This window comes from Zingiber officinale, chromosome 4B, assembly GCF_018446385.1.
Source record: "Zingiber officinale cultivar Zhangliang chromosome 4B, Zo_v1.1, whole genome shotgun sequence".
Classification (NCBI taxonomy): domain Eukaryota; kingdom Viridiplantae; phylum Streptophyta; class Magnoliopsida; order Zingiberales; family Zingiberaceae; genus Zingiber; species Zingiber officinale.
This window is the reverse complement of record NC_055993.1, coordinates 88,127,898-88,155,551: the sequence shown is the minus strand read 5'-3', so window position 1 is coordinate 88,155,551 and position 27,654 is coordinate 88,127,898. Positions and strand designations below refer to the sequence as shown.

Sequence of the window (27,654 nt, the reverse complement as noted above, 5' to 3'; positions counted from 1 at the left end):
TGGTCTTAATGTATACGGGGTGTTTACAGGATCCAGTGTTTCGTGTAGATTACGCGACATTATGATTTAAACTAATCAAGTAACTAGGAGAGCTTTGCGTAGGTCCCCTCTCCTCCTCGGAGAGATTCGTGATAAGAGCATGTGGCAGCAAATGCGATAACATCAATATCTGTCCGTGTTAAATATCTGAGACCATCATGTCATAGCTGGGCCCGTATTCATCGTGATTTACTCCCTCTCATACTTGTGGGGCCGGGTTGAGGGGGCCGCTGGGTTGGCGGTTTCAACCTTTTGCAGCGTGATAAGAGCATGTGGTAACATCAATATCTGTCCGTGCTAAAATGCCTAAGACCACCATGTCATAGCCGGGCCCGTATTCACCGTGATTTACTCCCTCTCATACTTGTGGGGCCGGGTTGAGGGGGCCGCTGGGTTGGCGGTTCCAACCTTTGCAGCGTGATAAATAAGATTGAGACCCCGTGGGTCATCCGAGATGGCATCCCCAGCACAGCGGCCGTTGTAGCTTCGTGTGAATCGTGTTCTTCAAGTCACCTGTGATCTGCGTGTATAAAAGAAGAGGACCGAGGAAGCTTGCTCTGCTTTTACCTACCGTTCAACTACGAAGGCACGAAGCAGGGACTATCATTTCCCCGACATTGTTGTACTCGGTCTCTTCGCCTGTTCCAAATTTTAGGATCCATGGGGCAGGGTACTCCTGGCGGCATGGGGTGGCAGGAGCTCCCCGGCGACCGCAAGCAGGACGGCGACAACAAGGGGAAGAAGTTCGAGCGGGCGGCTCCGCCGTCACGGGTCGGCCGGAAGAAGCGCAAGCAGAAGGGACCTGAGGCTGCCGGCCGCATTCCCGCCGTCACCCCGCTTTCCAAGTTCCGCCTTCGCCTCCTCAAGCTGGAGCGCATCAAGGACTACCTCCTCATGGACGAGGAGTTCGTCGCTAACCAGGAGCGCCTACGCCCCCACGAGGAGAAGAATGAGGAGGACCGATCCAAGTTCGACGACCTCCGTGGTTCGCCGATGAGCGTCGGGAACATTAAGGAGCTCATGGACGAGAACCATGCCATCGTGTCTTCCTCGGTTGGTCCGGAGTACTATGTTGGTATACTGTCGCTTGTTGACAAAGATCAGTTGGAACCGGGCTGCGCAATCCTCATGCACAACAAGGTGATCGTTTTTTTTTCCCTTTATTTCTTATGTGTTTTGTGTTGCTCTAATTGCTATATTGCTATGGGCGGTTGAACGACCAGAAACGGAGAAGCCTTATGGCTCCTCAGATCGTAATCTTGGTTGTGGTCATCTATAATTCTATGTATTCCTTGTTGCTCCTGGTATCGTTGTCCGCGTGTCCAAATGTTTTCATTCATGCGTTTTGCTTATGTTACCTTCAGCCCTATATTTTGTTCGAGGATACCAATGATTTATTTGTCTGTTTGCTGGAGAAAATGATACAACAGATAGAGGTCTCTCATGTAGCTTGTTGGCACCTGTTTGCCTGCTTTTCTCTCATCTTTTTTCTATTCCTAGCTTTCAAAGCATTTGTCTATCTTAGACTTGTCTGTTTGACAGAATCAATATGCAATGTAGTCTGTCCATGAATGTGGCAGAAGAAAGCTGTTAGAACACATCTGCCTCACTATTTTTCAAAGAAGAAAAAATTTTGCTTTAGAATTTTTACCTTCTATTCTCGAGCAACATATTTGACTCCATTCTAGAATGTGTTCCTGCCCTTTCTTCTTGTTTTCGCATCTGCTTTTCTGTATCTAATTCTTCCTTCTGTTATCTTCATGTCTATGTTATTTCTAATCCTTTTTTATTTGTCTTATTTTTGCGTTGGACTTCTTGTTTTATCTTATTGTAATGAAAATTTCCAAAGTTTGTATAACGTGGTTTACAATTTACACTGCTGATTATGCTAAATCTTTTGCAGGTTCTATCTGTTGTTGGAATACTTCAGGATGAAGTGAATCCTATGGTTTCTGTTATGAAAGTTGAAAAGGCTCCTTTGGAGTCTTATGTTGATATTGGTGGCTTAGATGCTCAAATCCAAGAAATTAAAGAAGCTGTTGAACTTCCACTTACTCATCCTGAGTTATATGAGGATATTGGAATTAGGCCTCCCAAGGGAGTAATATTATACGGTGAGCCTGGAACTGGTAAAACTTTACTTGCCAAGGTGAGAGCATTTTTATTTCACCATTGTTGATTTTGATAAATGTAAATGTGATGTTAGCATATGAATTTTTGTAACATTAACTTTTCTACATTTTTTTTTGCCTCTTGTTCTTTTTGCGGATATTTGTCAATTTGACTATATTCTGAGTCATATAAACTTCTTTAAACAACATACATCTGGAAATCAAAAAAATTATCACCATGCATATGTTCATAAGCATATACCTATAAATATCTGTATCTTTTCAGATATTTGTGATTATTGGTTTGGTTATCAGTTTTGAGCACTGTGCTTTAAGAAGTCAGGTTTGTAACTACAAGTGTGAAATTAGTAAAAAGTGGAGCACTTACTTATATAGTATTAGCGTGTAAATATACCTATGTGCATGCCATTTAACGTATAAAGTCACAAGTATCATCAGGTTGTGTCAGTCCTAGCTATTTGAGGTTGGATCTTATCCTTCCATTGAACTCCATGTAGGATTCTACACCAGTATTAAATTAAATCACCTTTGATGATATTTATTAGAGCTATCTTTGATTTCTTCCGTCCTTTTCAACTTCAATTCTAATTGATTCAACTCGTTGATTGCCTGTAAACATGTCCATAGCATCTCAATCTATTTTCTCATTTTATCATTTATTTAAGCTATCAGCCTACTCCTAGATAGTAATGCTTGTTATTTTATTTTTCTAGTAATCCAACACATTTAAATTAGCATTTTGTGTTTTCTCCCCTAAACTTCTGCACACTGATCTATAAAGAATGGCTGATTGGACCACAATGTTATATAATTTTCTTTCTAGCCTAAAGGTCACAAGTAGAAGCTTCCATCCATTTTAATCATTCACCTTTATCCTATTAATAATATCTTCATCAATACCTCCTTGTTTAATATATGAATGATATTTAACAAAGTCCTACTTTCAAGAATTTCATGTTCATCCATCTTCATGAAACAAAGTCACAAGTGATATAGATATGACACTCAATTATCTCTTAGTAACAAGGATAGAAAATGTTACCTCACATAGTAGATCTCTAAAGTTGTTAGGCATATAGAAACAATATTTTATTTTAGATAGATATCAAGCTCAACAAAATATATTCAGTGTTTACACCAATTCATGTTTTTTAATAGCTGTGTTAGATGAGCGCTTTGGCTAAGTGATCATTGACTGCATTTAGTAGTAGTAAAATTATCTTTCTTGTAGTTTTGAGATTATACCTTCTTTCCTTTATTATTTTGTTCACTAGATTACTGACTGCTGCACTAGTATGTACAACACTTTTTTTTCTGATTACTTTTCTATTATCAGGCTGTAGCTAATTCAACTTCTGCAACGTTCTTGCGTGTTGTTGGAAGTGAGTTGATCCAGAAATACTTGGGTGATGGACCTAAGCTGCTGAGAGAATTGTTTAGAGTGGCAGATGAACTTTCTCCTTCAATTGTATTTATTGATGAGATAGATGCAGTTGGCACCAAAAGGTATTAAACAATGAGAAATGATATTCACCTTATTCCATGTTGTAAATCATGACTAATCCTATTGAAGAAAATATCATGGTTCTTTCCAGATATGATGCTCATTCAGGTGGTGAACGTGAAATACAGAGAACCATGTTGGAGTTGCTGAACCAGTTAGATGGTTTCGATTCAAGGGGAGATGTTAAAGTTATTCTTGCAACCAACAAAATTGAAAGCCTTGATCCAGCCTTGCTTCGGCCTGGCCGTATTGACAGAAAGATTGAATTCCCTCTGCCTGACATTAAGACAAAAAGACGGATTTTTCAGGTATGTTATTTTTCATGAATAGATTCAGGACTGTATTTAGTAGATCGTAATTTTATTAGCCTCAGTAGATTCTCGCTAAATCTTCTCTTGTTTTAAATATTCTGGTAAGATTCATACATCCAGAATGACTCTGGCTGATGATGTCAACCTAGAAGAGTTTGTCATGACCAAGGATGAGTTTTCTGGAGCTGATATCAAGGCAATCTGTACTGAAGCTGGCCTGCTTGCTTTGAGAGAGCGTAGGATGAAGGTAACTAAAACTTTTTTTTTGTCAAATTGCTAAATGTATATTTCTTTCCCTTAGGGATCCGCGCACTATACATCCCAAAGAAAAGGGAAAAGGCAATAGAATAAATTGTTAATCATACTCTTCTCAAGGATGCCAAGCCTTTCTCAATGGCATGTTTTTTGTAATAGATTTCAGTTTTTAAAGGATACTAATTTTGATTACTGTGACATATTAAAGGACCTATACTCGCTGAATGCTGAACAGCTAAGATCTATTGCTGGTGACGTTTTTTTGTTGGTTACTTATCTATGTAAATTTTTGTTTATCTCGTGGGTAGTAGCTCTATTTACTCCATTCTGTTGATTGCTTCTGTTGTTCATAACACCTATTGCTGCAGTTCTGTAACTAGATAGTCTGCTGATTCCAATTTTTGCCTTCAATATTTCCCATTAAACCTCTAATGGGGACTGTGATCCAGTGTTCTTGTTCCTTTGAGTGCAGACAGAAGCATTATTTTATTTTGGAACCTATTTTGCATCAAGAAACGTATCCAATATATCATGTCTTCCTTTTTTTAATTTGAAACTGAAGTTTAGGAAATAGACATTCAATAGCTTAGGTGCTATGTGGTTATTTGTGTCCTTTAGTCATTGAGTTCATCAAAGAAGAGTGGAAATTTGTTCCATTGAATTTGTTTCTCCTTGGGATCAAATCTTATTCTTCTTGTCCTACATCTTTGTCACGACACTTCTGAAACCTCGAGTGGATTGAGAACTTTAATCTGTTTCAAAAATCTGAAGTTTTTTCTCTTTTTTTTTTCATTTCCTTGTGACTTTGTTTCAATTGGCATATAATTGAACACATTTTTCTCTGTACAGGTAACTCATGTAGACTTTAAAAAGGCCAAAGAAAAAATTATGTATAAGAAGAAGCAAGGAGTGCCTGAGGGACTCTACATGTGACTTTCATCTTCAATCTTTTGACTTGAAGGTTAACTTTATTTATTAATTTTAATGTCATGATTATGTCATTTCCTCTTTAAACATTTTTTTGTATCTCTCTATTAGCATATGACAATAATAAACATTAGCTAAATGATACAAGCATGAAGGTTAAAAAAAAAATACTGATAAATAGTATAAATGGCAATGTTAGGCAAATTGATCTCGTATTTTGTCTATTATAAAGTTAAAGAGTATGGGTGACTTGGTTTTAGTTTCTTGGAATCTCTAATCCAAATACAAACTCCTTTCTTCCTATAATAGATAGTTTCATAAACAGTTTGCAAGCTACATTACCACTCCATCGTTAGAATGCCTAATTTTAAGTGTATCTGGGAACATGCTAGTTACTTTTGTTGTCTCTTAATCATTTTGGGGGACTGTCCCTGATTAGCAATGTTCATTTATTATCATTGACTCGATTTCTTATGGCGTCAGGTGAAATTTCGCATTGCTTCAAATCTCCGAAAGGAAAATTCTTCCCTACAGAAGTATTGTCTATCGATTCACGATACACGCTAAGAGCTGCCTTTTCATTGGACCTCCGAGCTCGATGGTTTTCTTTGTTTGTTCTCAACTTTGACACTTGCACAACTTTATGAATGTTGGAAATTTTGTTTCTGAATCAATTAACCTGTGCTACCGACAACTACTGCTGTTGGCTGTTGATATTTGATTCAATCAGATTCTATAGTTTTCCTTGTTTTTAGATAATATTGTAGAATTCAGGGATAGATTTTATATGATAAATAAACATCTGCCTTAATAAATAAATGAATTAATCCACAAAATTTCTTCTATTTTTAATTTGTGCCATTAATTGTAAGTTCTTTTGTTGTTTTGCTGTTTTGCTGTTGCTGTATTGTTTAAATGATCGAGCAGCAAACTTTGCCAGTAAATCAATATTATAATAGCTAACTAGCTAAAGAATTAACTGAAGGGCCCAAAAATATATTAATAAAATAATCGTATAAATTTTTTAGGAAAATATATTTAAAAATGCACCAGCTTCCTAACAAAATTATGTAAACAAATTTCATTATGTGGTAACTAATTAATAGAACTATACAAAATTTATAAATATTCATTATCTCGATTAATTCAACCTTTCAATAACTTATATAATATAATAATTTTAAAATTATTAATTTGAATTTATCTATTTGTAACCTTGATTACATACTTAGTAAATATAATACATTGAATTGATCACACCGTTAAAGTTTCATCCACAACAATATTATTAGGGCACATAATACATTTAAGTCGATCAACCTCTACTAATTAATATAATTAGCAACATGCGCGTAGTTAATTAACTAATCAACTGCCACTTAATTATGCATATAACTAATTAGTAATTAATTAGCCACTGTGTCACAGTCTGAGAGACAAGTCGATATCCTGCTCCGCCGGCTGCCGCCTCTTCCTATCCTCACCCACCTCCTCCCTCCTCTCGAACGCCGGCGGCATCTGCGGCAGGGGTCCCGTCCGCGCGCTCCTCACGGCAGCAAAGGCGGCGGCCAGCTCGCGGCTCCGCCGGGCGATGCTGCGCTCCAGCTTGTGGGCGTTCTGGTGGCCGCCCAGCGCCTGCGAGCTGAAGAACCTCCGGCGGCAGTACGTGCAGGTGAACCCCGGCACCGGCGTTGGCGCTGACGACGGCAGCAGCCCCAGCTCCAGGTTCAAGCACTCCTCCCCTCCTCCCTCCAAGATATACCTATCCATTCACAGCTAGCGATATGTATATCTATATATCTCGATCAAGATGAAGACTGCTTTAGAAGCTCAGATAAAAGCTGAAGTGCATATTGCAAGAGTATATATAGAGCAGGAACTGCAATGGTGGCAGTGGCTTTCAATGTTTATGGATGGTAGATAACTTCATAATTCAACTGTGTCCGAACCATCACTTCTCTCATAATTTCATATATATATATATATATATATATATAATTATTCAGTCTTTGAGTTTGACATTGTTAAGACGGTTGATGCGGTAATAAAAAGAGGCCTATCAGGTGTGGGTCAAAGGACGGAGACAATATATAGTTAATATGGAGATCAAAATCAAGAAGGTCAACGCTAGAGAACCAACGAACCCATCAAAGGAGGCCGAGCGGAGTTCTATTGCAGTGGTCGATCGGGCATGAAACGCCCAACCGACAAAGAGCTAGTCCAAGCAGAATGCTCGTACAGCCAAGATCATCAGGCGCTCATCACGAAGTAGAGGAACATTGAGACGACTAGATCGTTAGTCTGGTCGTGCAGAAACAATCTATCGAATTGAGTCATTGCAAGGAAGCAGCAGAGGCCCATCGGGCGGGGACCCCCTACCGAGCGGCTCCCTCGCTCGGCCAAACAGTGGCCTACCCCTTTCATATCTCTTGATATCCCTTTGGGAGATAACGGCGCTAACAACGAGGCATGGTCAACAGGCGGATCGCACGACGAAAGCTTTTACTGTTTCGTTAGAGATTTGCATGTCCTGTTAAGGTATGGTGTAAAACATTTTCTTGACATGTCCTTTCATAGAACAAATTGGAGAATAATGTACCACTCCTTGAGGAGCGTACACGTCGCCCGTTGGGGCGCTAAATAAAAAGGGGTCCATGCATTGGTACGTATTATTCACTATTCATACTTGAGCTTACTGTTGTTCCGCTTTCTTTTACTGTTTTGGTGACTAATTTGAGCGTTGGAGGGCCAACGTCGAGACCCCTTCCCTGTCTCGACACTGACGTTTCTTGTGTTACAGAGTAGAGTAGAGTCTACATCCAGTCAATATAGAAGTCACATCCTCAGCTAGTCGTTTCCAAGATTTTCGAACAAGATGAACTGTAATTGTGTATTTGTTTCTTTGTTAATGGAAATTAGTTAGTTACTCTTGTATTTAATTTATTGTGTTAAGGAAATCAATGTATAAGTTATCAAAAAATAAAAAAATAAAAAAATCAAATCGAGTCCTTTTGAAATTTTATTGTAACAAAAGTATGCGCATGCATCCCTTATAGTCCGACTCTAGATTATGTCCGACTCTAGATTATGTGAAGGAAAATAAATTGTAGGATTAATTTATAGTTGACTATTCCTGATAGCATGCGGTCCTTTTGAAATTTTAGGGGGCGCTTGGTTCAGGTAAGGGAATGAGAATGACAATATGAATGATTGTAAATATTAATGAAATGGGAATTATTCTCATACCCCTATATTACTCAGTAATGGTTCATTCCTATATTTAGAGGAATGAATCCGTGGATCGCACCATTATTTCCCCAAACTAAGCATCAAGTTTCATTCCATTCTTATTTCAAACCCTCCAAACAAACATCCCTTCTGTAATATTGTTAGTCCTTGTGTAATTGGATGTTTATGATTGAGATGATGTGGAGGCACACAATGGATAAATAGATTGATTAATTAGACTAATAGTTACAAATATTAGATCCTTTATAGAGTAGAGAAATGTAAACATATTACACAAATTTAATTGGCTTAAATTGAGTTAGTAACTTAGTTTTTAGTAGAGCTAATTCTAGAATATAATAATGCAATATCCATGGTTTGATAATGTACACAAATTTAAATTTATTGGAAATTATGATGTGTATAATAATCCCCTTCTATTGCAATACACTGTCGCCACCGGCACCACTTCAACAAATCAAGTACATGCGAACGACCTTACTCCAGATCAAAATTGGGCGTGACTCATACACGATTCGTAACCCTGAGATAGATCTAATAACTCATTAGAGTTATTGGACAACAATTCTCTATAAATATTGAGTCCATGGCATGAGCAATCTTTATATGGTTTGAATCCTTTTCTTAGTCTTTTTTTCTTTTATATTTTTTAATACTAGTCTATTTTTCATGATCCTAGATGACTTAAACATTAGAGGAGCCATACTAAGGAAAACTTCGAATATGTGTTGATTAACGTAGGTCTGACCATATCGCTGGACAAGCTTCGTCATTGATATTGATCCGTGCAATGGTAAATTTGGATTATATATATATAAAATATAGAGAGAGGATGCAATTGATTATATGATACCCAAATGGATGCTTTAATAAGGTGTGGATGGATTCATGCACAGAAATATGCAATGCACAGAGATGTCGATCATTAAAAGTTGTAGGCAAAGAGCCGGACAGGATCTGTGTCATGTGCCCTTTGGCATTTTGGACTAAACAAAAAGATGCATGTGCAAGGCATATCCCAACATGCCCCTCTGTCCCTCAAATTAAATTTTTGCCTCCAAGAAATATCACGAGGACCAGAAATTTTAATTTCAAATATATATATATATATATATATATATATATATATATATATATACTTTTAAAATTTTTAAATTTATTATTATACTTATAATTATTATATTTCATATTTAATCTTTTGATTATTATTTAAACAACTTGTATAAATAAATCTATTAATTTTATATATTATAGATCAAAGAATTATTCTCTATTTTAAAAGAAATCTTAACGTAAAGATAAAATTATTATCATATGACTAAAAAGTCATGAGTTGAAATCTTGAAAACAACCTCTTATAAAAAGTAGGTAAGACTGGAGCTTCGTGTACCGAAGTACCTTTTTAAAGAATTATTTTCTATTTTATCTCTTTTCTCTATCTCTTAGTTTTAACATAATAAATTTGTATAAATAAATCTATTAATTTTAGTATATTATATAGATCAAAGAATTATTCTCTATTTTATTTCTTGTAAATTACTTTTCCCACCCCTTCGAACATCCCATCTCTCTCCCTTATTAAATGACCTTTTTAACCCCTCTTTCTTTAAATAATAAGTTATTTTTTTTCTAATTTTATTTACCTCTTTAATTTTTTTTTTCAATTTTATTTACTTCTTTAGTTTTATTTCTTTTAATAAATTTTGTTTATTATTTTTTCATCAATTTCTTTTTATCCATATTTTACTTTTAATTTTTTTTATAAATAATAACCCCTAAAATTTACTATTAAAAAAAAATTACAAGAGATCTAATCATCTATTCCAATTAAGGGTGATCGCGGATCGGGTTGGTTCGATTATTGGAATAAAATACTATCCGGCCCTACTAGATCGGATAATGTAATATCATGACCCTACATCCGGCCCTATATCCGGCGGTTATTATGTATTAAATATCCGACGGGTTGTCAGTTATTTGGATATCCGACCCTATATCCAATGAAATATAAAATATAAATATAAAATAATAAAAAATAAAATATTTTAAAATGATAATAGACATTACTCATTATACGTTGTAGTAGCTAATCGTCAATAGCTGCTACAACGTGTAACAACTTATCGACAGTAGCTACTACAACGTGTAACAGCTTATCCGCAGTAGCTACTATAACGTGTAACAACTTATCGGCAGTAGTTGCTACAAGTAGGGGTGATCGCGGATCGGGTTGGTTCGGTTATTGGGATAAAAAACTATCCGGCCCTACTAGATCGGATAATGTAATATCATGATCCTACATCCGGCCCTATATCCGGCGAATTTTGTTTTTTCGGTTCGGTTCGGGTCGGTATAAGCGGGTTGGTCGGTTTGGCGGGTTGACTGCTCACCCCTAATTCCAATATCACCTGCCTCTGTTTCCACTCGTTGCCTTAGCTTACCGTCGGCGGCACCACTGGCGGCCCTCGGTCGTCGCCTCGATTAGAATTATATCCTAGGGGGAAGATGAACGTAGTGGGGTCGCATCGACGCGATTAGTGCCGAAATTTGGCCGGATCTGAGCAGACTTTCCTTCACTATCGATCTGAGTCCCTGCTCAGATTCGGTCAAATTCAGATGTCGATCGTGTCGATGGCGATCCCCCTCGGTTTACCTTCCCCCTATGGTATAGTTCTGATTGGGACGACGACCAGAGGTCGTCGGTAGTGGGTTGGAGGCGACGAGTGGAACACGGGGAGAGAGAAAATTGAGGACATAGGATTCGATTTCATATTACAAATATAAAAACAATATGATATTCTTGTGGAAAAAATACTTAATAAAAAAATTAAAAAAAAATAAATAGAATAAAAAATAGTATAAAGGTAAATAATATGATGGAGCTGGAAGAGAGTGTGTGAAATGTGAAAATCTACCACTAAAAATAATTAAAATATTACAAATATATGATAAAAATTTATTTAAAAAGAATAAAATTGATAAAAACGGATTTTAAAAAATAAAACTGTTAAAAAAAATTTGATAAAAACTGATTAAAAAGAAATAAAAATTTGTAAAAAAAAATGTGGACACTTAATAAGGGGTATAAAGGTCAAAAAAAAAAATGGGTGGGGCCGAGAGGTGATGTGTCACGGGAGGGGGGAAAAACAGGTCTCTTATTTCTTTTATCTATCTCTTAGTTTTATTATGGTATCAGAGTAGATCTGACCACGGTTCGGAACCGACGGTTCGACGGTTCGGAACCGCCGGTCGTTCGACGGTTCCAGGCAGGTCGACCCTTAACCTTAACCGCCCAAGATGGTTACGGTTCACGGTTCGGTTCACAGTTCGTCATGGTTCGCCACGGTTCAAGATTAATATGTTAAGAAAAATTAAAAATTTAAATTTAAACATTAAACATTAAAAATTAGAAATTAAAATTTATTAAAAAAAGGACTTGCACTTATTTAAGTTGTCTACGTATCTCTTTAGGGGAATCAAAGCCCACGTAGTTCTTTTATATTTTTATCCTTTTACATTTTCATTCACTTCCATTTCCTGTTCTTGTCGTATTTGTTCCTTCAGTATCAAAATCTTCAACTTCGTCATCTGAAAGTTGCATTCCTTGGATTCTTTTCTCCGTTCTGGTCCAATCGTCCAGTAATGCTTGGGCTTCCAATGAGTCGGGAGACAAAGTTGATCGTCGTTCATCTAATATGTTGCCGCCGGCACTGAACGTCTGCTCCACAGCAACAGTTGACACTGGACAAGCTAAAATTTCTTTTGCGATCACCGAAAGAACGAGAAAACTTTGAGTCTTCTGTGACCACCACTTTAAGATATCGAAGTTTTCGCTATCTGCTTCATTAAAATCAAAAGAAGTCGTAAAATAATTCTCAAGTTCCTGTGTGGAACTTGAGGATCCTCGTGGACGTTTTGTCCGTTCTTTTAATAAGAGTTGTGCTTTTGTAAGTTTTAAATTACTACTAGTAGTTTGTTGAATTTCAGAAATATTAATTTATGTTCCATATTTTGCATAATATTGATTATAAATATCATATAAATAAATTCTAACATTATATATAATATTAACTGGATCAGGGTAAGAAGAATCTTTAATTGGAATTAAAGCGTCATAATATAAAGTTAGCATTTCTTGTAAAACTTCTAATTTAAATCTAGGATCTAAAGCAAATGCAATTAAATAAATTTCAGGAATTAAATAAAAATATTTTTCCCATTTAGTTTTCATAGCTAAGATGCAAGGAGATAAAGATTCATTATTAATATGTTCATTTAAAACTAATACTATATTAGAAAATTTTTCTAAAACTAATTGAGCAGTGGGATAATAAACACCGGAAAGTTGTTCGGTTGTATCATTAAATACTTTTAAAATTTCACAAATACTACTACAAATATTCCATTGTTGTGAAAATAAATATATATTAGTATTAGTGTTTTGTGCAAAAAACTGAACATAATAATTCTTTATATTGAAATGAATCTTGTAATAATTGGTATGTTGAATTCCAACGTGTTGGTACATCACATGGAAATTTTTTAGGTCTCATTCCATTAATTTTACAAAACCTACCCCATTGTTTCATTATAGATGGATGAGACCATAAATAAGAAATTGCAATTCTAATTGGTTTAGTATAACTTTCTAAAATTTTTAAACCATCTTGAACACATAAATTTAAAACATGACATACACAACGAATATGAAAAAATAAACCTCCAATAATAGGTTGACAAACAAATTTTAGATCATCTATACAAACGGTATTAGAATTAGCATTATCTAATGATATTGAAAATATTTTATGAGTTAAGCCATATTCTTCTAAAATTAAACATAATAATTGTGCGATATTATGGGCATTATGTGATTTATCAAAGACTCTATAAGCTAATAATCTTTTTTGGAGGTTCCAAGAGTTATCGATCCAATGGCAAGTCACACCCATATACGAATGTGTTTGCCAATGATCACTCCAAATATCGGAACATAAAGAAATTTTATTATCTAATTTACTAAATTCATCAATTAAATTATTTTTTCCTTGTTTTACTAATTTTTTAATTGTACGAGTAAGTGTAGTCCTAGGAACACGTTTAGCACATGGATTAAGAGATTCTTTACAAAAAATCTTCAAATGTGCATTTAGATCCAAAACTAAAAGAAAGATGTTCTACGGAAACAAATTTAGCTAATGATTCTCTTAATTTATTATTCGAATATAAAAATAAACCGGAAATGGTACTACCGCTAGTTGAAGAAAATCTTGATAATTGTGTTTGAGAACGGTCGAGTCCATATTCCTTCGGGTGCTTCGTTTCTACATGTCGTTTCAACGACCCATAGCCGCCGCCGACTTGGAATTTGTAGGGAGCATTGCAGTGCTTACATTTTGCACGCATTTCTCCCGACGGAAGAGTGACCTTCTCAAAATGTTTAGTAAAAATAGAAGACTTTAGAGGAGGAAGTTCCCGAACCTTAGAAGTAATTGCATCGGTACTTCCTTGTGTTTCGGGTGTCGGATTCGGAAGATGCTCGATCTCATCATCGGTGGATTGAATGTTGGGGTCCTCCTCCCGCGGATTCATTATTTGCTTTCCCTTCCGAGCTCGAGATGATGTACCTCCGCGGCCTCCTTCCATTGTAATTAAAAATTAAAAACGAAAGCGTGTAGAGATTAGAGAATACGAAAATGAGATTAAGAGTAGAGAAGATGTGTGTGAAAAATGATGAAATGAGCTCTCTATTTATAGAGTTTTGATAGTAACGGACACTAAATCATAGACATTGATCAAAAAACGATCAAATGATCCTAACCGTTGAAAAAAATACCCAAAAAATTCTCCCAACAGCTACGAACCGCCGGTTAATCAGCGGTTCCAACGGCTATGAACCGCCGGTTAACCGGTGGTTCAAGCCGTTTAAAAAAAAAAAAAATTGCGGCTGAACCGGCGGTTTGCCGGGCCGGTTCCGGTTCGACCCGGCGAACCGGGTCAACGGGCAACCGGCCCGTTGACCCGATTACGGGCCCAGGCCGGGTCCGGGCCAGACCCGGCCCGGGGTCGGGTCTATATTAGAGTCATTTCTTTTCCTTCTAATTTTTTTTATAGAATTTTTATTACAGTAATTATAAAGTTTCTACGTGCTAATTTGATACCATTATCTATAGTACGACAACCTCGACAATTTCGACGATGGCAACAATATCTTCGATAGCAACAACTTTTCTTCTCCTTTCATTAATAACTCTTTTCGTCGACAATAATATCTTTAGCAACGTTAATTATGGTAAGACATAGCTACTATTTATTTGCTTTATTCATCTCTTCGTTTTTTCCTTTTTCGTTTTTGTTTTTTTCCCCTTCTCCATCTTCGTTCTGTAAAAAAAACGCAGGAAAAAAACCAATAAAAAAAAAGACAAAAAAACAGAGTGCCAAAACAAAAAAACATCTTCTTTGAATTCTACGGATATCCTTGCACCATAAAAAAAAAAAAAAAAACCTCTTTCCCTTTTCATATAATTTTTTTTATTAAATTTGATCCTGATAATTATTTACTATGAAAATTATAATTTCTTCTGCTACTTTATATTCATGACGTATTTAGTCATGTTGATAGTACTTCATCTCCACCTTAAAAATATGATTCATTCTACTATTGAGTTTAAGAAAGATCAATTAGTCTGGACTTGATTAATGTCATCAATTATTGAGTCTATACTTCCTATGGTCATTGGCCTCAACACCTCTCGTCAAGTTTGGAAAGCTCTTGATCCCACTCTCAAGCACGGATTCTCGAACTTCGTCTACAATTATAATATGTGCAATGAGCATATGTCTCTATCAATGACTATATGTAATTAGTCGAGACTATTACCAACAAACTAGTTGCAACTAGACATCCGGTCTCTGATCCAGAACTATTAATGCATGTTCCTACAGGTTTGGGTCCTCAATATGATAGTTTTGTTCTCAATGTGATGGATCAAGTATCACTCGAAACTCTTCACCTAGCACGGGTCAACAGCCGAGGTGGAGGCCAAAGTCAAGGTGGTCAACGCGAAGGTGTCAAAAGGCTCGCCTACGGTGGCTGAGAGGAGGCCGGCTACAACGGTCGGTCGGGGTAATCAGGGTTTAATCGGCAAGAGGCTACAAAAGTCGGTCAAGCAATAAGTGTCAGGGCGGGCTTATTGTCTAGGTCGGATAATACGGTAAGACAGCCAAACGCTTAGTGTGGAGCAACAGGACGTTAAGGAGACCTGAGAGCTTGTTCGAACGGGGAGGGCATGCTACTACACTCAATCACTGCAGGGAAGAGCAACTGAGGTCGACAGAGCAGAGGGATCCCGGCCGAGCGACTACCTCACTCAGCTAAGAAGCGTGACCCTTATCATCTCTCTGAAGCCAACAGAGCGGAGGAGTTTCGGCCGAGCGGCCACCCCGCTCGGCCAAGTAGCGGGACCATTGTCGTATCTCTCGATATCCTTATGAGAGATAGTGCCGCTGACACGAGGCATGGTCGATAGGCAGATCGTACGATGGAAGTTTTTACTGTCTTGTTAGGGATATGCATGCCCTGTTAAGGTTTGGTGTTAGAGGTACTTTCCTGACGGGTCCCTTCATAGGACATATTAGAGAACGTATGCACGCCTCGAGGAGCGTGCATGTCACCCACCAGGGCTGTATATAAAGAGGGGTCCATTACCGACGGAGGTACGCATGATTACTATTTACGCTTGTGTTACTGTTGCTCCGCTTCCTTCTATACTTCCGGTGACTGACTTGAGCGTCAAAGGGCCAACGCTAGAGATCCATTCCCTAGCTCGGCACTGACGTTACTTGTTTTCTACAGTGGAGCACGTTCTACAGCAGGTAGCGTAGCAGCCACATCCCCAACTTTCCACCCTCTCATTTTCGGACAGGATCAGTATGCTATCTTCTCATGAAAGGCTTTTACAAATACAATCTCAAAGGATGTCAGATTCTGCCTATATCAGTACACATGATTAGCAAAGCTCTACAACTTGATTAATATAATCAGTCTCTTCTCCAATATGGTCATCAAAATCAGATTTGAGGTTTCAGAGGCCGAAGTCGAGGTTGACAACGTTTATGGTCATTATGCTCAAAATTGTTATAAAAGATGTGATTTAAATTTTTGAGGAGGACTTGTATTATCAAATCGACCCCTCCCTTATCTTGGCAATCTCGTACTTGATCATCTCATTCTGGAGCATTCTCACTCTTCATCCCTCCTAATGTAACGTCATTAATTTCTGAAACCTCAAGATGACATTTGGATCTAGAGTGACTCATCATGTTACACCTGAGTATTATAGAAGTTTCGCCTTGTCATGGATCCAACATTGGAAATACATTCCTTCATTCATGTGGTCATACTTTTCGCATACGCATCATTCTTCATATTTCTTTTATCACTAAAAATTTACTTTCCGTACGTCAATTTGCTCTTGATAATAATATATTTTTTGAATTTCATCTTCATCATTGTCTTGTGAAGGATCTTGTGATAGGAACTATTAAACTCTATGGGGACTCAAAAAATAATTTTTATCATTTTCAACCCACCTCTCTCAAAACCTTTGTTGGGGAACACACAGACAAATTTTCTTATCATGCACGTCTAAACTGTTTTTATAGAGCAACCACCTAGATTCATCCATCCATAACTTCCAACACATGTGTGTCAATTTCAGAAATCTATATATGATCTTCGGCAAACACCTCATGCATGGTTTCATCGTTTATCTACCTGGCTTCATACTCAAAGATTTTCTAGCTCAAAAACTGACTCTTCCCTATTTTATAAATGTAATGAGGAATTTCAATATTTATTCTGATTTATGTGGATTATATCTTAATAACTGGTAGTGATCAAAATGACATTACTACTTTACTCAATTTTCTGTGTCAAGAGTTTCCTATTCGAGATCTTGACAATGCTCATTTTTTCCTTGGCATAGAGTTTCTCTTACATTCTGAAGGTTGTCTTCTCTCTTAGAGTAAATATATTACTAGATTTCTACAACGAGCTAAAATGGATGGTGCACATCCTATCTCCTCACCAATCATTGAAGGTGGTTTCATTGCACATTCATCATCCTCTTCAATGACTGACCCCTAGATTTACCGAAGCATTATTGGTGTCCTACAATATGTCATCATTACAAGACCCAATATTGCTTTCGCTGCAATCGTGCCTGTCAATTTATGCATACTCTTACTGAACACCATTGGAAATGTGTTAAGAGAATTCTTCGATATCTCAAAGATATTAGTTTTAGATGGTCTTCTTTTATATCGTCAGTCCTCACAAGAATTGATTTCCTACAGTGATACAGATTAGGCTGGATCTCCCGAAGATAGACGTTCTACTAGTGAATATGCCATATTTCTTGGGTGAAATCTTGTTTCCTGGCTTTTAAAGAAGTAACCTATAGTCTCTCACTCAAGTACTGAAGCTGAATTTAAAACTATAACTAATGCGACGTCAGAAATTATTTGGCTACAATATCTTCTTTTGGAATTACACTTTTCCCCAACTGCTACACCCAAAATTTGGTATGATAATATTGGAGCTACTTATCTTACAGCAAATCCTATTTTTCATGCTCGTACTAAGCATGTCGAGACTGATTTTCATTTTGTTCATGAGCGTATGACAACTTGACAACTTTTAATTTCTTACATCTCTAGTGAAGATCAAATTGCTGATATATTTACTAAACCATTATCCAAATAATGTTTTACAAAGTTAGCACTCAAACTCAACGTTAAGACACTCCCGTTGAGTTTGTTGGGGGTAATGATAATAATGAAAAATAATCTCGAATTTATTTTAATCAATTGAAATTTATTATATTTGACATTACAATCAAGATCAACATTACAATCAATATCGACATGAATCAAATAACAAAAATAATACTCCCAAATCTATTATATTTATTGCATGCTTATAATTGTATGTCATATTTAATCTTTTCATTATTATTTGGATAACTTGTATAAATAAGTCTATTGGTTTTAGTAAATTACAGATCAAAGAATTATTTTCTGCACTATTTCTTTCCTCTATCTATTAGTTTCAGCATAGATATCCAAAAAGCAAGTCAAGGTAGGAAAGACCGACTGATGTGGCAGTCAAAGTCAAGAAATGGTCAATGCCACCAACAAGAGCAGGGGTGTGCCTGAAAGCCCACGTGGTTGATCGAGTCTTGAACTGCTTGTTGAATGCGTGGCTGATCGGGCCTTGAATTGTTGATTGGGCACGAGTGGCCGATCGGGCTTTGAAGCTTGAGCACATATCATCTTACGTGTAGGTAGAGTGCACGGAGTAGCGAGAACCTGGTCGACCGGACCTTCAGATCGGTCTATTTTTGTGCCTCAACCCGGGACAATCGGGTAAACCTCATTGCTAAGTATTAAGTAACTTGACCAACTGCTCTGCCGATCGGGGTTGTGGCCGATCGGACATAGCGTTCCTTTGAAGCCATTGTATAGGTCGAATGCAAATCGGGTCAATGCCCATATTATTCAAGGCCGAGCTATTAGCACTCTTGAATGGTGGCCGGTCGACCCAGTGTGAGCCCCAAACCTAATGTCTTCATACTCTTTTTTAGAAGTTTGTGCCATGAAAGACAATATCCTACAGACAAATCGTATTTCCAAAGTTTCCATCCTATCAAATCACAAAGATTTGCAGGCTTATTTAAAGTAAGTGTCAGAGTCACGTTATGACTTATCCTTTTTCAGTAGTGCTTTGGAAAGCGTGTAAATTTTTTGAGATGTGTGCATAGAAATAATAATGACACTATAAAAAGAGATCTTTATTTACAGGCGGAAGTATACGATGTTATATAATTTTACATGCTCATAACTACTGTTCATTCGGCTATTCATCTACTTGACTCAATCACTGACACTGACTTGAGCGTTGGAGAGCTAACGTGGGAGACCCCTTTCTTGGCCTGACACTAATGCTCTCTGTGTTATGCTAGATAGCTCAGAGTCGCATTCCTAACTAGCCACCTTCACTACTTTCAGATATTGTGGCAAAAGGAGAATACGCTCGTCCCCAGCGCCCCCGTCAACCCGTCCCAGGGCCAACACGGAGGAGGTAAATCACTGGCGGCTATTAGCCTTTGGAATAGTGACTAGCACATAAGGGAGGTATTTACCTCGGCTTTGTCGAGATTCGAACCCCAGACCTCATTGTGGTAACACCTAATGCACTAGCTACTAGACCCATCCGAAGGGACTTCACTACTTTTAGATATGATCATATGCTAAGAGAAGACTATCTACTTACAAATTAATTTGGTGAAATTTTAACACCCAGTTTATAAAAAAAATTAAAATTTGTTAAATTTACTTGAAGGAATGTGGATGGATCATATGAGTTTGGATTGGATGGAACGAATATTGTAAAAAAAAAATCTTGATTCGAATCTGTTCTGAATTCGAATTCAATCCGAAAATTTTAAATCCTAAATTTAGGTTTCAATCCCAATCCAATCCAAACCTAAATCAATCTAAAAAACCTCCAATCCTAACTCAATTCAAAATCAAAAACCCCTAATTCTAATCCTATATGTTTTTTGGATTAATTCAGAATGAGTTGATGGATAAGATCCATTTTACATTCCCATTCAGTAGTATTTCTTAAATCATATTGGAATCGATTATTTTAACTTCGCTTTGTAGCAGATCTAAGGACATTCTGATAATATTAAAAACTGTGCAAGAACTTTCTACAAAACTTTGACAGTTAATTAAATTCAGATGCTGGTGGATATGTACACGTACAGCTGCACCATCCTCAACTGTCCATTGCTTGCAAGGCAAAAGAATTATAATTTTATCCCTAAAATGGTTGCAAAAATAAAGATGTCCCAATCATAATGGACAGCACACAACACAGAGTGTTATGTTGCCCAACCCTCCTCCGTTCATGATACTCATCGAGAATTGAGAGGTCAGTATGTTCGAAAGTCATCTAGTCCATCCGAGTGAATGAAAAGAAAAAAAATATTAATTAAGTTGGATAATGTTGATCGTTTAGGATGATCAATTTGATTTCATGAAAATTTTTTATCGATCATCAAGATAAATCGAGAAGCGTTCGTAGTGGACAGTTCAGGAGCCCAATATCTTTTAGTTGCGTGTCTTATTTGGAAGAAAAATTCCTATAAATTCATCATAACTATGGCTCGAACCGTGAGTAATTAGGTAACAACCTGAATATCCTACTATTGTACCATAGCTCCGGGGATGAGTGAGTGAAAAGAAAAGAAGTTTAGGAGTTTTAATTTGTACTTTTCATAACATCTCCAACTATGAGACAGCTGAATGGATTGATAGAGTTTTAGATGATGGAAATAAATTAAGTAATTCAATGGCTATGGATATTATAGGATGTGCTTGGATCAAATTATTATATATGATATTAGTTATATAATTAATAGATAATCATATAATCAAGATTATAAAAAATAAAATATAATATGATATTATTGGTCCAGAGTGTAAGGAATACAATAAAAATGTATTTATTTGAATATTTTAATATATAACGTAATTTAATATTTTACTGTATCATCCTCAATTATAAAAATTAATAATTTTTTATAATTTAAAATAAAATTTTAGTTATAAAAATTTTAGGAATATTTTTATCTCGAAATATAAAAATGAGAAGATATTTTTGACTAAAAATTTTTATTAACTCATAATTAAAAAAAATCTCATTTTTTCAAAATTTTCAAATTATATACCCCTTTTATTAATATATCGGATAGATTATTATTAAAAAACTATCGATTCATTAAATTAAATAAAATTTTTATTGACAATCTTATATGAAGGTTGTGAGTCTTGAAGAAGTCCATCCACTTCTCTGTTTTCGATACTTTTATTCCTTCTTTGTGAAGGACTAGAGTTAGAGTTACCACCATTACACATAATCGTAATAAAAATTGACTTAAAAAATAATCAAACATACAAATTAGTTGACACCCATTGAAGGGTATACATTGTATAATTTTTATCTTATAAAGTGTATTATAATTTTTCTTTTCTATGAATTGCATTCAGGAATGAATTGTGCAAAATTATAATTGAATTTTTTCTGACACATTTCGTTTGCTTTTATTTATTTAATTAACCACATTTAATTTATTGATGTATCATTTAATCAACCACCCTCTCCGCCGCTGTCAGAGACCCTCTGCCGCCGCCCTCATCTGAATCGGGCAAAGGAACCTTAAGATAGAGATCCCGCCTTACTACCTGGAAAAAGGATGGCAAGGAGGATGGAGAGCTTTTGGAGTTTGTCAGCATCATAGTGTCGAGGATGATGTGGAGGGAAAAAGAACGTTCTTGAGCTCAGCAGGGGAACAGAGGAGATGGCGAAGACGGCGCCGTAGTCTGACGACAACGATGATCAAGACAATCCACTAATTTTTATGACTGCCTCCGAGTCTGATAAACATTCATCTTCCATGTAAGGGAGAGTCTTCCAAACTTTTAGTTTGAGTAAATCATGCTCTTTACCTACAGAAAAAAAAAACCTTCTAGTGAAAAAAAAAAAATCTAGTTCATGAAGTTGTTCGAGTGTTTCGTTTACCTGTGTCGTTTTCATCAATTCCCATACAAATTGCAGCGAAGTGTGATCCGGTGATTTCAGCCAACGCAAAGTGCCAGTTTGCAGTCAGGGTTTCATGATCAGAAACTGGTTCGACAGCTATTCTGAATTCCTGAAACAATATCAGAGATCTTCCTGTTAGATCGTTAGATGATATGAAACTAGATTAAATAAAAGTTAGTAATAATAAAATAAGATAAAATTTATTTAAATATTAATAATAATACGGTAGAGAATAGGCTTTGTTGTTGTGTTTCTCACGTAGTTTACACTTTTAAATGCATAAGAAACCGAAGAGCAGTTTGCAGATAGAATAATTGGCACATACTCCAGTTTTCAGCTTCTCAGAAACAAGGTCTCCTCTTGTTTCAAACCGGATAGTAAATTTCCGAAAGGGTGCACCAGAAAATCCCCTCCCGAGGGCTTTAACATAGGCTTCCTGCAAGTAAGATAACCAATTCCATCAGTTATATGCCCGGCACTTTTTCCTACTGTATGCTTATCTTCGATATTTCTATCAGTTTGTAGGTTTGACATGAAACATAAACAAGAGCAGTAACCATTCAAATATTTCATAATAATAGATGAAGCATACAGCCTGTAGTCCGGAGGGCAAAATGACAGTTATTACATGCACTAAACAAACACAGCATTCAGAATTGTACAAAGATCTGAACTTTTGAGAACAAATTAATTGTGCTGTCTTAAACATATTACATTTTTTCCTTTTGGTTGCCATTAAGAATAGAACAAAGACCGCAAATTTTCTAACTTGACTGAGAGAACATGTTGACAAAAGTTATCCACTAATGTCAATACGTTAAGATTCTACGATAGCTGTGTTGGGCATAAAAGCAATTCATTTGAATCATAAAGGGAAACACTAAGCAACTAAGCTTTTGTGAGAATATTATCATGCAAGCCCTAGAAGAAAATTATAACTTCACATTTGTAAAAGAAAGAAAATTTACAAATTGCGAGTCTTTCAAGATCTAGCATTTTGTTTTAGTTAATGTAATAGAGAGAAAATACGCCAATGGGTGATGGTCCCTATGATCCGAAACTCATATATTATAAAAGATCAAGCTGATTTCTAACAAGCTTTGGATATGAACATCGAATCAAATTTAATAGGATCATCTTGCCCTAAAAACTTCTGCAGGATCCAAGACAAGTTGTTAAAATTGACCCTAAAAGCAACGCATGCAAACTGGAAGGAAAAAAAAATCAGTCATAATGTTTAAGATGAAAAGTCAACTAAGAGAAGTCTTACTTTAAGGGTCCAGAGTTTAATAAATTCAATTTTCTGACTATCAGAGTCCACCAGAGATTTCAAATATTGAACTTCAGGAGGAGAAAAATAACGGCTAGCTAGAGATAGAACATTGGCATTTGGTCTCCGTTGTTTTTCTTCAACATCAATTCCAATCTGTAATGCAGAAGCAACCATCAATTTGTCTTAACAAGACCAGAAACACAATACCCAAAGCTTCGAGATAAAGAAACAAGGTAAGAGAATTTGATCAGAATTTTACAGGATCATTTACTGTAATGCCACATGCAATCAAGGAGGATGTATGTGAAACATTGAATTGCAATGATGGCAGAAAACCGACATCATTATGTTGCCATTCTACCTGTTTGGAAATTCACAATTACAATTAGTTAATTACACATGGATTTCAATGAAAAAAAGTTTAGCAACGACAGCCAGGAGTCAACTCATCCATTACCTCAGGCTTTCCAAATCTATTCTTCTTGAACTTGAATGATCTTGGATTGATTCGATAATCAGTATCTAGTCTAGCATGGAAGAGACAACCCTGTTTAGTATTGCAGAGAATACAAACTTAAAGCCAATCAACATATCCATTCTAACATGAAAGAAACAACCTGTTTAGAATTCTAGTGAATGTAAATTTTCATATTTATGTTTTGAAATCTGCATATACCAGAGAAGCAATGATGATGTAAGATACACAATTTATATTGTGAACGAGAGAGAACAGTATCTACAAAAAGAAAAAAAGGTACTTTTTAGAATTTATGAAAACTATGTGTAAACAAGAAAAAAAAAGGGCAGCCCGGTGCACAGAGCTCCCGCTATGCGGGGTCCCAGGGAAGGATCCATTGTACGCAGCCTTACCCTGCTTTTTGCAAGAGGTTGTTTCCAAGATTCGAACCCGTGACCTTTTGGTCACAAAGCAACAACTTTACCGTTGCGCCAAGGCTCCCCTTCTATGTGTAAACAAGAAGAAAATAAAAAAAAACAAACAAGACGAAAGGAGAAAAACAAGGAATAAGTAACAAGAAAAGAACATATTTCAATTTGGTTTTGCAATGGTGAGTCTGTAAGTTATAGTTAGTTCAGTTGCCTAGAGTATTGGCAAGTAAAACATTGTGCTAATAAATGTCTACAATGATACCGAAGATAACCCTTCAATCCATAAACCTGGAAACCACAGGATCACCAAACTAGAATAGGGGCTATGTTGGAATTAAAAACCTAGTAAATGGTCATAGATAATATACATTATGCTTCAGAGTGATTCCATGTTGAGCTTAGTATAAACGATTGAAACTAAACCATTCATGATGAGACACATAACAGCCTTGAGCAAAGTCGACAATCCCTAAGCTGTATGTGACACATGAATAATCGAGAGCCATTTAAAAAAATTGTTGAAAGTAAAAAATAAATGTACTTTGTACCTATTTTCAACAAAAAAAGATATAATATTGATAATTGACATTGAAGGGAGAGGGGAAAATTAAAAGAAGAAAAACTGAAAAGTTCTAGGTAAGCCAGCAAGCTACAAACAGTAGTGACTAGTCAGTGAGTACATGTATTATACAAAATCATATAGCATATTTGAGTTAAAAAAAAACCACAATATTTTGTCTCACAAAATAAAATGAAGAGACACTTTTGCTCGGGGACCATATTAGAACTACCATTAAAACTAGTGATTGAGAGATTTCTTTTGATGTTAGGCAGGTATCGTAAGTGTTATTACTTGTAAAGGAAAAAATGATGTTAACTTTGGCTTAATGATTTGTCATGGCACTTGCATTTATAAGATTAATCTAACAAAAAAGTAATTGTGAGCAATTGTCTTCTATAATTGAGTTCTGCTCAACTACAAAATTTTAGGCCAAAACAAAATTTGTGGAAGCACAACACCAGGTTTCCACGATTACTTCAGTACAGCTATTACTACCTGTTCAGAGGTACTTACAAGTAACAACTTATTAGATAACATCTAGACCTCAATTAGAGAAATCTTGGAAAATAAAGAAGTGATACCACATTGTCTAGCTTTTTTACCATGGCATTTTTGTTAAAATCTTCCCATAAGAAGCTTGTGCATGGAGATTTTTACACCTTTAAATAAATAAATAGCATGAAGAAAATCAAGCATACATCTTGCAAGTGTAGTTCTGACAAGTACACGAGAAAGCAGAGCACATTTTTGCAGCACTTCTCCTTTTACAGATAAAACATTTTCCTTTTCACATGGAGAGAGAATTTTCATATACTCTTGCAATAAGGAAGCATCCTTCAGCTCATCAGGTTTTACACACCAAAGATGTGCCTCCCTGCAAGTAATGAACAAAATACCTATAATAAAACCAGCATACTACTTTTGTATCATTTTTTGGCGTTATCAAAAGAACTAATCAATAAAAGAAGGGAGAAAGATTAAATAGCCAAAAGTGAAATGTGATAAAAGATCAAAATATACTGCATGCAGGTTGAGAAAGTTGTTGAAAATAAGCTCATCCACTGTATCTTTTTTCTCCAACAAGGAAAAATGTAGGAATTCTGATTTGGTATTCTTAACAACTGACATTCATCCATCCTGTTCCACACAATCCAGGTAAAGCCTTATCTAAGTTTCTCAAACCATTGTCTTATTGATAAAATTAACAAGTTCACAAGTTCACAAAGCAAAGCTATATGTGAGAGTATGATCAAAACATAGACCTTCAGAAAGTGAGGCATCCAAAAACTAGGCAATTGGTAGATTTTCACATTAGCAGAGTGAATTCCTTCAAATAATAGACCAAAGTTAAAGTTGTTGTCCTGAATGTAAGATTTTACTTTGCAATATAAGAATCGCTATAAAAATTGACCACAGTAGATTCAACTGAAGGCTAAAAAAGTGAAAGTCGTGAAGATAACCTCGGAGAAGGAAGCGGCGCTGATGGCAAAGACGGAAGAGCGAACGGTACGAGACGTCGAGCGACCAAATTGGATGGCAGCTGCAACATAGTCGGCAGAGCGAAAAGAATGCGCCTACTCGATCCTGATCCCCAATTGGTCTTCCAGCCACCGACTGGTAGCTTCCTCTCAAACCTCAAGCACTTGAATTGGGGCAGGAGACAGATCGAGAAAATAAATCTGGAAAAGCCCTATTAGGTTTACGTATGCTCGGCCACGTTCGGCCCAATTTCCTATGGGCCGGCTGCAACACCAACCGTCGGATGCGCGTTCCCCCTTCTCACCTTCAAAATCCTAACCCTACCCTCAACGAGCCACAACAGAGGCATCAATCTATTTTCAGCTTTTGGTAAAAAAGACATAGATAGAATTACATATTTATCAAAAAGACATATTATGATTTTATAATTATCAAAAGATGTATTAATAAATATGAAAGTCCTTGTATACTCCTCCCGTTAACATCATTTTTTACTATCCCATTTTTCAAGGCGTCCGAAGTACATTTGAATTATTTAGATTTAAAAATTTCATTGATGGTTAGGATGTTGATCACGTCAACATTTTCTCCCTCCCTCTCTCAACGCGTGCAAGCCTCGCACTTTTCTAACTCTCCGATTACGAAAAACTTTCACATATTTTTAGTTGCGAGATCGCGCCCCCCCCCCCCCCCCCCCTCCCCCAACGAAAGAGTACGTAAGCGTCTTCGTGTGTTCGTCAAGCGACATCAAGAGTTTTCGATGAAAATCCACACTGGTCCCATCTCTGCAGTGAAGTCTGTCAATACTCTCCTTTCATAATGGCAGAACGAAGTGGGCTGAGTGTTTCATCCTCTGCTGTTAAATTATCCATAAAGGTATCACCTTTGAAACCATCGGATTTGCAAAGCCTGAACCAATTTGGACATAAACTATATTAGAACAGCGCGTCAGGTCACTTTAACATTTTTTTTTGAAAAATCCACAAAGAAAGGAAGACATCATTGATGTATTATTTTACATGATCGACATGTAGTCATGATCAAACATTCCCCCTTTATTATTTTCTTGAACATACAAGATATGCAGCATATCCATGGTATATTGGTTAATATATTTAAAAATTGAGATTCAACTTTTCAAACCTTTAGATTCTCAGGTACAACTTATAGTTGTGAATTTTAAGCACGAAGTAGTAGTTTATTAAAATAAAATAGTTTGAAAATCTTAATATTTATTTATGTTGGTCCACTAGTAACCCTGGTTATTGGTAAATCATGGCAACTAAGGGCCTGAAATGATCTCATATCAGACCCAATATGGTTATGATATGACTGAATATTAGGTCCAACGTTGGGCCTGATA

General features: G+C 36.3%; 3 protein-coding genes across 5 annotated transcripts; 1 reads left to right on the top strand and 2 right to left on the bottom strand.

Moving 5' to 3' along the window:
- Positions 1 to 616: 616 nt before the first annotated feature.
- Positions 617 to 5,922, top strand: LOC121975428 (26S proteasome regulatory subunit 4 homolog). Its single transcript, XM_042527064.1, has 7 exons — positions 617 to 1,179; positions 1,943 to 2,188; positions 3,508 to 3,677; positions 3,767 to 3,983; positions 4,093 to 4,233; positions 5,091 to 5,202; positions 5,652 to 5,922. Exons 1-6 carry the CDS (start codon positions 700 to 702, stop codon positions 5,172 to 5,174), a joined length of 1,338 nt encoding a protein of 445 aa, XP_042382998.1. The 5' UTR covers positions 617 to 699; the 3' UTR covers positions 5,175 to 5,202; positions 5,652 to 5,922.
- Positions 5,923 to 6,590: 668 nt separating this feature from the next.
- LOC121978372 (zinc finger protein 2-like) lies at positions 6,591 to 6,938 on the bottom strand. Its single transcript, XM_042530726.1, has one exon. It carries the CDS (start codon positions 6,936 to 6,938, stop codon positions 6,591 to 6,593), a length of 348 nt encoding a protein of 115 aa, XP_042386660.1.
- A 14,601-nt stretch (positions 6,939 to 21,539) lies between these two features.
- Positions 21,540 to 26,468, bottom strand: LOC121975426 (4'-phosphopantetheinyl transferase HetI-like). Of its 3 annotated transcripts, none has more exons than XM_042527062.1 (8): positions 26,273 to 26,468; positions 25,511 to 25,686; positions 23,820 to 23,884; positions 23,622 to 23,723; positions 23,360 to 23,515; positions 22,415 to 22,525; positions 22,069 to 22,198; positions 21,540 to 21,995 (listed from the first exon to the last, which is right to left on the bottom strand). In XM_042527062.1, the coding sequence occupies exons 1-8, from the start codon at positions 26,359 to 26,361 to the stop codon at positions 21,886 to 21,888; spliced, it is 939 nt and encodes a 312-aa protein (XP_042382996.1). In that variant the 5' UTR covers positions 26,362 to 26,468; the 3' UTR covers positions 21,540 to 21,885. The 3 variants fall into 3 exon arrangements, with proteins under 3 accessions (XP_042382996.1, XP_042382997.1, XP_042382995.1); XM_042527063.1 differs by having other exon boundaries at positions 23,820 to 23,889; positions 26,273 to 26,451; XM_042527061.1 differs by lacking the exon at positions 26,273 to 26,468 and adding an exon at positions 25,833 to 26,192.
- Positions 26,469 to 27,654: the final 1,186 nt, after the last annotated feature.